The sequence below is a fragment of the Cynocephalus volans genome, chromosome 15 (assembly GCF_027409185.1).
Source record: "Cynocephalus volans isolate mCynVol1 chromosome 15, mCynVol1.pri, whole genome shotgun sequence".
NCBI classification, from domain to species: domain Eukaryota; kingdom Metazoa; phylum Chordata; class Mammalia; order Dermoptera; family Cynocephalidae; genus Cynocephalus; species Cynocephalus volans.
In genome coordinates, this window is record NC_084474.1 from 16,564,436 (window position 1) to 16,576,490 (window position 12,055).

Sequence of the window (12,055 nt, forward strand, 5' to 3'; positions counted from 1 at the left end):
GCAGAGCCGCGCAGGGACACTAGGTGGCATGGCCGGCGATACATCCCCCACCCAGCCCATGGAGCAGCAGGAACGACCCCCACGCCCCGCCCCCGCTATCTCCGCCCCATCCCCGCCGTCCCGTTACCATGGGGATGCGGGGGTCACCTGACCCGGTGCCGTGCGCCTGCGCGGGCGGAAGGCGGGGGTGGCACCGTGACGCGCCTCGGGGGCGGGCCTCGGGCCCGCGCCGCTCTCCTTTCCTCGGGTCTCGGAAGTCGGTGCCAGTGACCGGAGGAACGGCGGCGAGAAGGTTCTCGCGGTCTAGGTGAGCGGCCCCGGGGGAAGGAGGGACGCCTGTGCCGCGTCCCAGGCGCGAAACCGAGGGGCGGAGGCGTGGGGGATCCGGGCTACTTAACGGCGAGCGCCCCGTCGCAGCGGTTTTCAGGCGGCGGCGGCGGCGGTGACACCCTCTCCTCAGGGGGCTCCGCGCCCCTCTCTGCGCCCAGCTGGGCATGGAGGGAAAGTTTGCGGGAGCCGCGCGCTCTGCGTGGCCCACGACGCCGCCAGTTTCGGGGTCCCGGCCGGGCTGGGGGTGGGGCGGGCAGAGCCGAGCCCGGAGGCCTGGCTCGGGGCGACGCCGGCAGCCCCGCGGCAGCTCTGGGACTCTTTCTCGACCGCTGTCTCTCGAGCCTTGTTCCTGCTCGATCCGTTCTCCCAGAGATTGGTAAAGAAAGAGCGGCTGGCCCGGGTCCCCCCGTGCTGCGCATTCCTTCCTTGGTGGCTTAGTGGACGTCTGGAGGGGAAGGAGGAAGGCGCTGTTTGTTTAGTGGGCGAAGCCGTGACTTGGGACGCGGGAGGCGGGGAGCTCGTTCGCTGTGCGCTTATTTCTGGAGAAGTTGGAGCACAGGGAGAAACGTTTCCAATAGGCTGTGTTCAGAAGGAAATATCCCCTGAGATCTGGTGACTCAGGGCTTTCCTTTCAGGATTTCCGTGTAATAACGGCACAACTTGTAATAATGGGACAGGGGGGCATATGGATGTGGAAAGTTTTCACTTTCTTCAAAGTGGAATTACTGAATCATGGGGTCTTCTAATGTGCCAGCTTTTGAGAGGAGTTTCTAGGATTACCTAGTATGTGTACATTAAGTGCATGCACATTTACTGTTCCTTTTTTTCCATTAACTAAGTACATTACTCAGAAAGTACACTCGGTTTTAAAGATAAAACAATCGAGGGCTTAAGGCCTTGTAAATTAGATTGATTTCTAAATGTATATATAATTAGTTAAAACTCATATTTGTTCAGGTTTTCCATTTTTCTATTTCAGGTTTAGGACAAACGGTAAAAAAATGCGTGCGTGCGTGCGTGCGTGCGTGTGTGTGTGTGTGTGTGTGTGTGTGTGTGTGTGTGTGTTCCATTTTTTTTGTTACCAACTGTAAACTTTTGTGCCTTAAATGGTAAATAAATATTCTAGATGAAGCGGTTTGTGCCACAGAATAAAAATAAGTGGAATGACTTTTACAAGGTTCAGTTAATAGTGACTGCATTATAATCCAAATTTAACTTCGGAAACGTCAATTTTTACTTCTGTTTTAGGCATTATAAGAAAGGATACAGAAATCACAAACAAAAGGGGAAGAATTTGTTAATGGTTGACAGTTAAATGTACTGTTTAATTAAATAGATCTTTAAAATGGCCATAATTCAACTATTTTTTTCCCATTTTTGCTAGATTTAGGTACTTTTTTTACGTAGTAAATGCCAAGAGATTCTAAAAAGAAAAACTCCCTTAAACAACTTTACAATATTTCCTACATATAGTCATAGTTATAAACATTTATTAATTTCTTTCCAAGTGCTGTCAACATTTTTTGTAAAATTATTTCATTGTTGAGGAGGTGAGCAGTCACATAACTCAAATTTAAGCAGTAAAAAAGGTATACAGTATAAAGTCTTTCCTTCCTTTTCCTCCAGCCAACCATATTCCCTGCTGGTAGGCACCTGTTTTAAGTTTTGTTAGATATCCGTCCAGGGATATTGCATGCGTATATAGGCAAAAGTGAAAGTACATTTTTCTCCTTGCTTTCAACACAAATGTTAATATACTTTGTTTACTGCTTTATAACGTGCTTTTATTTTTCCAGTTAGTGATAATATTTTGGAGCTTTTCCAATATCAGTATGTATAGAACTTTCTCCTTTATTTCAAGTCTTCTGGTACTACAGTCAATGCTGCAATGAGTAATCTTTTACATACTTGCTTCCTCCATGCAAGTATGTTTGTAGACTAAAGACCTGAAGTGGTATTGCTAGGTTGGAGGGTATCTGAGTTTATAATTTTGGTAGATACTGCAAAGTCACTCTACATGGAAATTATATTAGTTTACACTCTTGCTAGTAATGTCTGAGTGTTGCTCAAAGCTTTGCTTTCAGAAAGTTTGTCAAACTTTGGATTTTTGCTAGTCCCAATAAGTGAGAAATGGACTCCTGTGGAGATGAACCGTTATGAAAACCTGTGTAGAGGTTCCTCAAAAAACTAAAAAGAGAACTGCCGTATGATCTAGCAGTCCCACTGCTGGGTAGTTATGCAAAGGAAAGGAAGTTAGCATGCTGAAGAGATCTCTGCACCCCCATTTTTATTGCAGCACTATTCATAATAGCCAAGATGTGTAAATCACCTTAAGTGCCATTAACAGATAAATGGATAAAGAAAAGGTGGTATGTATGCACAATGGAATACTGCTCAGCCATGAAAAAGAATGAAGTCCTGTCATTTGCAGCAACATGGGTGAACCTGGAAGACATTATGTTAAGCAAAATAAGTCAGGCACAGAAAGATAAGTCCTGCATATTCTCATTCAGTATGTGTGAGCTAAAAAACTAGAGAGTAGAATTGTGCTTACTAGAGGCTGGGAAAGGGAGCAGTAAGGAGGAATAGGGAGGTTGGTTAATGGACACAAAATTACAGCTGGACAGGAAAAATAAGTTCTAGTGATGTACAGCAGTGCTAGGTATCTGTAATTAGCAGTAATTTATCATATGTTCTCAAATGGCTAGAGAGGAGCTAAAATGTTCTTATGAAGAAATGATACATTTTTGCAATAGGGAATATGCTAACTACCCTGATTTGATCATTATACGTTGTATACTTGTATTGAAGTATGACTCTGTACTCCATAAATATGTACGATCAATGCATTTCAATTAAAAAATACCTTTAAAAAAAAGACTTTATTTGGCCATACTACTCAGTGGCTGATCATCAGAATCCCCCTGGGTATTCATTAAGAAGAATTGCTGAGTTCTTCTATGAAGTTTGTGTCAGCCTAGGAAACTATTTTTAATCTGATGATTAGCCAAATTAAAGGAACATTGCTCTGGAAGACTGTTTAGGACTTTATCAAGGTATGTTCCTTTATACTGTGTATGAACCATCTGGAATGCTTATTAATCCTCAGTATATTAGAAAACATGGTCATCACTATTTACTATCTGGGTTGAATGGACACTTTATTTTTATTTTTTATATTTTATGTCATTTTATGAATAATTTGCAGAAGTGAAAATAGACAATGAAACACAACCTTACTAAAAAATTTAATAACAGTTTCAACATAAGACACCCAAATTATTATTCCAAATTTTCTTGGTTGTGAAGATATATATATATAGCTGAAATGGTCAGCATATTTGAATTCAACTAACTTTTCAATTGTTGTACATTAACCATTAATGTTGTACATTAATGGTTGAAGCATGTCCATCTTATGATAGTTCCAGATTTCAAATACACTTCTAATGTTTAACTTATTGTTATGTCAAAACACAATACTGATTTCAAATGTATCTCTAATACATTCTATCCTTACTATTTGGTAATTTTTGCACTTCCATTGTCAAATGCAGTACTTTTGAATTCTTTAATGGTTCATGATTTTGTTGAGAGGATGACCATCTTTGCTCTAAACTTGCAAAGAATTTTATAGGTTTGTAAACACCATTTAGAATAATCAATGCAATGATTTTTTAAAAAAAATTTTCTACGGTACATTTTCCTTCCAGTCACTTTTGCTTATACACCTGCTTATATTCGGCTACTTACAAACCATCCCAGGTGAACTTTGTTGTACAAATGTAGAAGATGAAAGAAGATTGTAATATCCTCTTAGTAAAACAGGATGGTCCAGGGACTTTTCTCAAACAGTTGTATGGTAACATCCTTCCTGCTGAATGACTGAATGTAAAATCGTATTTCTCTGATTAATTAGAGATGTATTGTTTACGTAGATTCTCTTAATTTTTAGGAATTTCTGTTAGGATATCATCATCTGAAAACTCATATTCTGAGATTTTGCTTATGATCAGTTTCCTCATTAGAAGAGTCTGGAGTGCAGCTATTTGTCTTTTTGCATTCATCTCTGATTTGTCTAATAAATATCTTTCTCCTTTAGTTTTCTTCTCCCTGCCACCATAGATGAAAGATTCCAAATCATGTACTGTGTTCAGTGAATGTCTTTTAAAAAAAAAAAGAGGACTACAAAGTGGTATCTTCAGACTTTGTACCTTCTTAAAAAATGCATTACTTTGAGCAATACAAACTGAATGATATGTAATTTGATGGGTTTTTTTCACTATTGCATCATCCTAGGCAATTGTATTAATTTTTGTTGTCATTTTAGTCTTTCTTTTAGCATAGTTGGGAATAACTGATGAATAATGATAAATAATTCCTAGCTAAAATGTTTCAAGATATAGGAAGGATAAATTCACTAAGATCTCATAATGTATAATTGTATACATTTTAATGTATTCTGATATTTAGAATATTCTAATGTTAGAATATTTAATATATTCTAAATAATGTGTTTAGATTATTTTATGTAATTTAAGTGTATTTTAGATTTATAAAAGGGTACTGTGAACCTGTATGGTATTTGTAAAATAGAATGATTTTACTCTATTAAAAATTTTTCCCTCTTTTTTCTTCGAAAGATCTCTACGGAAAAAAACAAGTCATGAAATAGAACTGCTCAAAAAAGAAACACAAAAATTAAAGTTGGGTACACTGGACCCTGATGGTATACAAAAGATTAAAGGGCACATTTCCTGGACCCCACCCCAGGCCTAGTATTTCCTTACTTACTGTTTCAGTTTCTGCCTCTAGGACTCAGGAATCTGCATTAACAAGATTTCCAGGTTATTCTTACATACTTTAAAGTTGAAGAATTGCTGTTTTAGGACCTTAAGATGGTTTTTACTTTGATGCCATATGGTAGTATTTTAGGCTACTGCTCTGATGTGCATTTCAGTTTTCTGTGCCAGTGAAAAAGGTTTTTCATTTTACAGTAATTAAGGCTAATTAGGTTACTTCTTCGTTCATGTGGAAACGATCTACGGGACTAGAATATTCAAACCCTTTGTTGTTGAGGAGTTAGAGGAATATAGCTTGTAGAAACATATTTAAAGAGCAAATGTGTTCAAAACTTTTTGCTTCGTAGAAAAAGAATTTTTTGTTAATATATCGTACGTTAAGAGACCCTGGAAAGCAACTTAAGTTGGTGGCAGAGTTGGGATTCGGACTTGGATCTTTAGAGTCTTGCCCACTGTGTTTATTTTAAGATCAGTGATTCTGCAGTCCTGAATTTTCATCATCCCAACGTGTTTTTTAATAGTTCAGGTTAAAACAAACAAGCAAACAAACATTATTTCAACACAAATAGTCACACCATTTTTAAGGGAGGCCAGCTGTAGTGGGTGGTTTGAGAAGGGGCGAGGTCAACAACTCAGAAAATAAGTATTCCTGTTTCAGGTGATATTATTTGGAAAACTTTACCAATGTGTTTCCTATTTCATTAATCAGAGGATTACAGCTAGAAAGCAAATAATCACATAGAGTATTTGAGTTGTGAGAGTGTTTGGTCTGTGCACGTATTTGAAGACTCCTTGGAAGTTACCCTGATATTTTTCTGAGAGGGTTTAGGCACAAGTGGGAAACTTGATACTGAGGAAGAATAGATATTTTTTGTGTGTTTAGATGTTCTGAAGAAACCCTGAAACTACCCCAACCCCTGAGAAATCTTTTAATAGAAACTGATTTGGGGGATTATTTTCTAAGGCCCGGAGATGCACTGAGTTCAGGAACCTTTTGTAAGGCATGAAGAGAATCAAGAAGGTTACAAGGAGTGTAGAGTGGGCCAAGCCTGGTTTAAGAGTAAGTGGAAATTCTAGTTCTCTTTAGGGAATTAGGCCAATGAAAAAAAGCTGTTATGGTCAGGAAGCTTGTAATCAAACTTTGATAGAGTAAATGGCAAGATCTTTTGCCTACTGATTTCAGGAGCGGTGGGTGCTCTTATTAATCTTATTAATTAATCTTATTAATTACTCAACTGAAAGGAAGACCTAGAAACAAAATTTTGTAGTTTAGTTGATAACAGTAATAGTGTTTGATAGGAGGTGTAAGTGAAATAAATTGAGAATTCTTACACTGATGTCATAGTTATTTTCAGAATGCTTTTAAATCTCGTTAATGGTCACTGGGAAGTTCCAGCTGTAATTGGAAAAGTTTCTTTCCTAAAGGTAGCTTTGTGATTCTTCAGAAAGGGCTAAGTGATTCTGACTTAGATCAGAGATTTAAATATAATATACAAGTGAGCTAATGGAGCTCTTCAGAAAAACAGTGCAAACATTATTCTCCTGGAAGACATTTTACACTGTTTAATTAAAAATTATGGACTTGCTCTAAGAATATTTTGATCTTTTCAATAAGTATTTAAAGATATCTTGTTTACTGTTATTTTGACAGTATTTGTAAAATATTTAATAAACAATTGATATTTTTGAGGTTAAAGCATTTGTGCTGCTTGAATAAGAAATTGAGTGTGGGCCTTATCCTCAAGTAATAAAGATAAACATAAATATGCTGTAATGTAAGGCAGAGTGGAACTGCTGAATTGAGAGGAGCCAGTAATGTCAGACTGAGGTCATCCAAAGGCACCCTCACTGAAGAATTTGCACTTAAGCTAGGCTTCACGGCTGATTAGGATTTTGTGAGGTGGAAAAGTCCTGGAAAGACATTACAGGAAGGGAAAGCACCTTTACAAAGATATGGAGGCGCAGAAACACATGACCTTGTGGCAAATAGAGAGTAGTTTGTGGCTGGAACATTTTAATGTTCAGAAAGAAATTGGATAAAATGAAGCCAAGAAAGTAAAATCATTGAGGAATGCTTTGTGTTTTAGAAGAATGGTGAGAGTTAATAAGGTCAACACACTTAGGTAAACCTGAAACTACATTTTTACAGAAGTATAAATTGGGATAATATTTAACTTAAAAAAAAAAAAAACAACTGAAAGCCCATTTCTCTTCTAGTCCTGAGTTGACAGGTATGAGTAACCTCTGATTTGTTCAGATAACTTCAGTTAATATTTGCTTGAAGAGAAACTTCTACAGGGGAAAAAGTTTAAAAACCACTCCTTGAGTACATCCAGTTCATTTTTCGTAAGACCTTGGATCTTGTAGTTAGCCAATGGCAGAACCAGGAATAGAAATAGTACTAGATTACCAGGTAACATTCTTTTCAGTGCATTTTAGTTATTGCAACTTGCTTTGCATTTTATGTCATATGCATTTTGTTTATGTTGATAAAATCATTGAAAGTTTAAAGTATAAATTTGTGTTTAAAGGAAAGGCTGCTAGAGAACTGATTTTTTGAACACAAAATAATCTACTGTGTTCTCCTGGATTAGCACAGTGAAATCATACTTTATTGCACTCTCAATAATTTGCACTTTATTCACCAACCTAGATCTTATTTTTCCTTTAAGAACTGTACCATGCCACTTCTACTTAGCATTGTGCTGGAGGTCATAGCCAGGCAAATTAAGGAAGAAAAATAAGTAAAAAGCAGGCGATGTCAGCAAGAATGCAGAATAAGAAGCCCAGACCTTTCTTTTCCCCACAGAGATACTGATTCAACAACAGTGCACAGACCAGTTCCCTTTGTGAGAAATCCAGAAACTATTTAAGAGGCTCCTGCACCCCAGGCAAGCACTAAACCTGCTGTATCTAAGCTGGTAGGAAAATCCATGCCACTAGCTCACCATAGTACATCCCTGTGGCTCAGTGTGGCATAAGTGGGAGTAAGCTTCAAGTTTTTGACTTCTCCGTGGGGCAGGAAAGAGAAAACTGAAACATATGAACAACATTTAGATTTGTCAAGGGTTTGCCTGAGGGATTGGTTTCTATTATGAATGAATGTAAGCACTGCAGGAAAGGTGTCAGGTTAGGGACCAGTGAAAACAAAGGTGACAGTTTGGACTAGCACATACTCACCATAGTTCATCCCCCTGGCTCATGGAACAAATAGGAGAAAACCCCAATTCCTGGCTACCCCTTGGAAAAGGAAAGAGTCAGAATGTGCGTCTAACATTCTGGCTTTTCATTGGGACTGGTTTCTGTCTTGCCTGTCTTGGAGTGCTGATGGAAGTTGGCATATTCTGGATGTCTGGGAGCCTTGGAGAGCAAAAGAGCTGGATGACTTGCTTCTGCTTCGGTAGACCTGGTAGAGAAGGCAGAAACTGATGCAGCTTGGCAGCCTCTTTCTAGGTGTGGGATGCAAGTGGGGAGAGAATAGTGTAGTGTGTATTCAACGTTCTAGCTCTCCACAGGCTGCCCAAGGGACTGGTTTCTGTTTCATCTGTCTCATCACAGACAGAACTGGGCATGCTCTAGAACCCTGCGAGCCTCTAAATATAAAAGAGCTGGGAGGCTTGCAGCAGCTCCAGAGGACCTGAAGTACCACAGACAGATACCAGAGGGAGCAAAAGATTATGAGATCTTGAGAAAGGAAGCCAAAAATCCCTTTGAGAAAGTAATCACACAAGTCCAGAGAAGATGCAACCACAGAAAAGGTTGACAGGTACCCAAAATCTCTAGTCAGGCTGACTGATGAATATCTTTCCTTGTACAGAGCGAGTCTGTAAAGACTGGAAGAGGTGGCTGTTTTTCCAAATGCTTGACCCCAACATGAAGTTGCAAGGCACACAAAGAAACAGGGAAACATGGCACAATCAAAGGAACAACATATCCAGGAACCAAACCTAAATGAACGGGAATATGAATTACCTCATTAAGAATTCAAACTGACTGCCATAAAGATGCTTAACAACCTTAGGAAACTGATGTGTGAACAAAATGATATCAACAAAGAGATAAAAAGTATAAAAAAAGAACCAAACAAATTTTGGGAGTGAAAGAATGCAATAACTAAATTGAAAGATGTATTAGTTCAACAGCAGGCTTGATCAAGCCAAAGAAATTAGCAAATGCAAAGATAGGACATTTAAAATTATCCAGTTAGAGGAGCCAAAAGAAAAAGAATAAAAAAGAGTGAAGACAGCCTAGGGCACTGATGTGACAGTATCAGCAGACCAATATACATAATAGGAGAGATCTGGTAGGAGAAAAAAGAAAGGGTCAGAAGGCTTCTTTGATCAAATAATGGCGCAAACTTTCCAAATCTGGGGAAGGAAATGGACATTTAGATTCAGGAAGCTGAGTGGACTTCAAATAGGAGCAAACCAGAGACATCTGCAAGGCACACTATAAGCAAATTGTCAAAAGCCAAAGACACAAAACAAAGCATTTTATAAGCAGCAGGAGAAGCGCAATATGTCGTGCACAAGAGAACTGTTACAGGACTATAAGATTTCTCAGCAGAAAACTTGCAGGCCAAAAAGGAGTGTGATGAATATTCAAAGTGCTGAAAGAAAAACAAAACAAAACACAAAAACTACCAGCAAAGTACTATATCTGGCAAAACTGTCCTTCAAAAATGAAAGGGAAATAAAGACTTTCTCAGATAAACAAAAGCTGAGTAAGTTCATCACCACTAGATATACCTTGTTGGAGAGGTGGCAGTTGCTCAGTGCATGGTGAAGAAATTGCTGAGATACTGTGCTGGTGGAACTTACTGGAAATCCTCCCTCTGGCATGCTGCACCTGAGAAGCTGCAAAGCCACATGAAGGGGTGCTTGGGAAAACTGTTCATGGAGAGATGCCTTGCTGTTGGCATTCTGCTGCAAAGCTACTCCCCAAAGTGCTGGGTGAGCTTCTGGGTGCCTGAGAATCTGCTCCCTGTAGCACACAAGTTGCTAGAGAAGCAGGTGCTGCAGGAGCCTGGCTGGAGTAGTACACTGGAACTGGGAAAAGAATAACCTGTTTCTCCTCCAGTGTCCCTCCAGCTGCTTTTATTGACAAGGCTTCAAATTATGCCAGCTGGCAAAAAGGCAATATTTAAACGGCTCAGCTCCATTTTTGGAGAGTAGGTAATAAGGGATGATTTTGGAGATAGGATGTAATAAATTGATAGCTGTCTCAAAAATCTATGTCAAACCTTATACCAATTTAGGATGTATTCCGTTTTGTTGGGTTGAGTAAAAGGACTAGGTATTCATCTCAAAATAGCTAAACAAAATTTAAAGTATGTATCTGTGTAATATTTTCAGAGAATTTTTGTTTTAAATTATTACAAAAGCAATTAATTCATAGTAACTAAAAAACATTGAACAATACAGGTGTTTAAAATGAAAAGCAAAAATTTTCCTTTTATTCCTTATCCCATTACCATTTTATTCCTTATGCCATTCATCTCTTGAAAATAAAACTATTGTTAACAGTTTGCATGTATTGTTTTTTCCATATACGTATATGTGTGTATATTTATATTTTCTAATGATAGAGGTTTTATATATCAGCATTGCATATGATCTGCTTTTAGGTTTTTGTTGTTAGAAGGAAATGTGTCTGTGCAGAGCACAAGAGCAGTGTACTAAGGGGTAGTCTCCTTATTCTAGCTTAGTTGCCAAGTACTTGTGTAAGCCAGAAGTAAGTAACATAACTGTTCTCTCTGACTTTCTAAACTTGCAAAATGAAGGGACTTTTCCTTGAGGGAAGTTTAAAATCTGTGATGGGTAAAGCTGGGGAGGTAGAAGAAGTTTGGTAACCCTTCCATATCAGTTAAGAACCTGTGGCATGGCTTAGATGTTCTTTTTTTTTTTTTTTTTTTTTTAACGTGTTTTGCCTTGAAATTTTTTTTATTGTGTTAAACAGTTGTACATGTTTGTGTATATGTTGGTGGCTATGCAAACTATTTAAATTTCTATGACATTTGAAAAATACAACTTTCTTTTTTCTTTTCTTTAGAAAAATCCTGCAAAAATGTCTCTCTATCCATCTCTTGAAGACTTGAAGGTAGACAAAGTAATTCAGGTATATTTAAATATCTTTTCTTTTTTTTTTTCCCCCGTATACTGTAACATGCATTCTATTTATAGGTGAAGCAAAGCAAGAATAATAAGCAGATGTATTTGTTCATTTTTACCCTTTATAAACCTGTTTTTTCATTGTAGATTAAAAAGTTACAGAAAAACTAGCAATTTTCATTCATTTCACTGTGAACTAATAGTCATGAGACATTATTTCTTTAAAATTTGACTTATATAAAACTCTTCAAAGGTTGCTTGATTTTTCTCACTATAATTTCAATTACATACAGTATATTTAAGTTGATAAATGACACTCCAGTCTTTTAGATATTCATAGTTTTGTGTAAAGTTGGTACAGTTTTCTTTTGGATTTTTAAGTATGACCAGTCTTTTTAACTTCTAAGAGGAGGCATAGAATTATTTTAAAAATTACAGAAACAGTGGAGTATATGCTGCTTTTAGAAGAGTAGTAGTGATTAAAAAAAAAAAAAAAAGCACACGGAAAGTGTAGATACCTGTTCTTTTAGAAAAGCAGACATTTCACTTGTTCAAGTTCTTAATTACTGTTAGAGATTACAGTATTTCTGATTTCATTAAGTTAAACATTTTTATAGTCCTTTGTGTAAGTATTAGTTTTAAAAACAGATGCATCTGCTTAAGAAGGAAGTGTGGGGTTGAGATCAATTCTTGCTATTTTGTAAATTTTTAGTAATCATTTTAACTGGACATAATATGTAGTATATAATGAACCCATCTGTTTACAGGTGCCTTTCAACTTGATCTTTTATTAACTCAAAATCTCTTCAGCTA

General features: G+C 37.8%; 1 protein-coding gene across 2 annotated transcripts in view; it reads left to right on the forward strand.

Annotated features, from left to right (window-relative positions):
- The first annotated feature begins 206 nt into the window (after window positions 1-206).
- SDCBP (syndecan binding protein) overlaps window positions 207-12,055 on the forward strand; it is a 29,686-nt gene continuing 17,837 nt past the window's right edge. For both annotated transcript variants that reach the window (XM_063079507.1, XM_063079508.1), the window contains exons 1-2: window positions 207-307; window positions 11,184-11,249. In XM_063079507.1, the coding sequence (XP_062935577.1) occupies window positions 11,199-11,249 (51 nt within the window). In that variant the 5' untranslated portion in view covers window positions 207-307; window positions 11,184-11,198. The remainder of the gene's footprint in view (window positions 308-11,183; window positions 11,250-12,055) is intronic.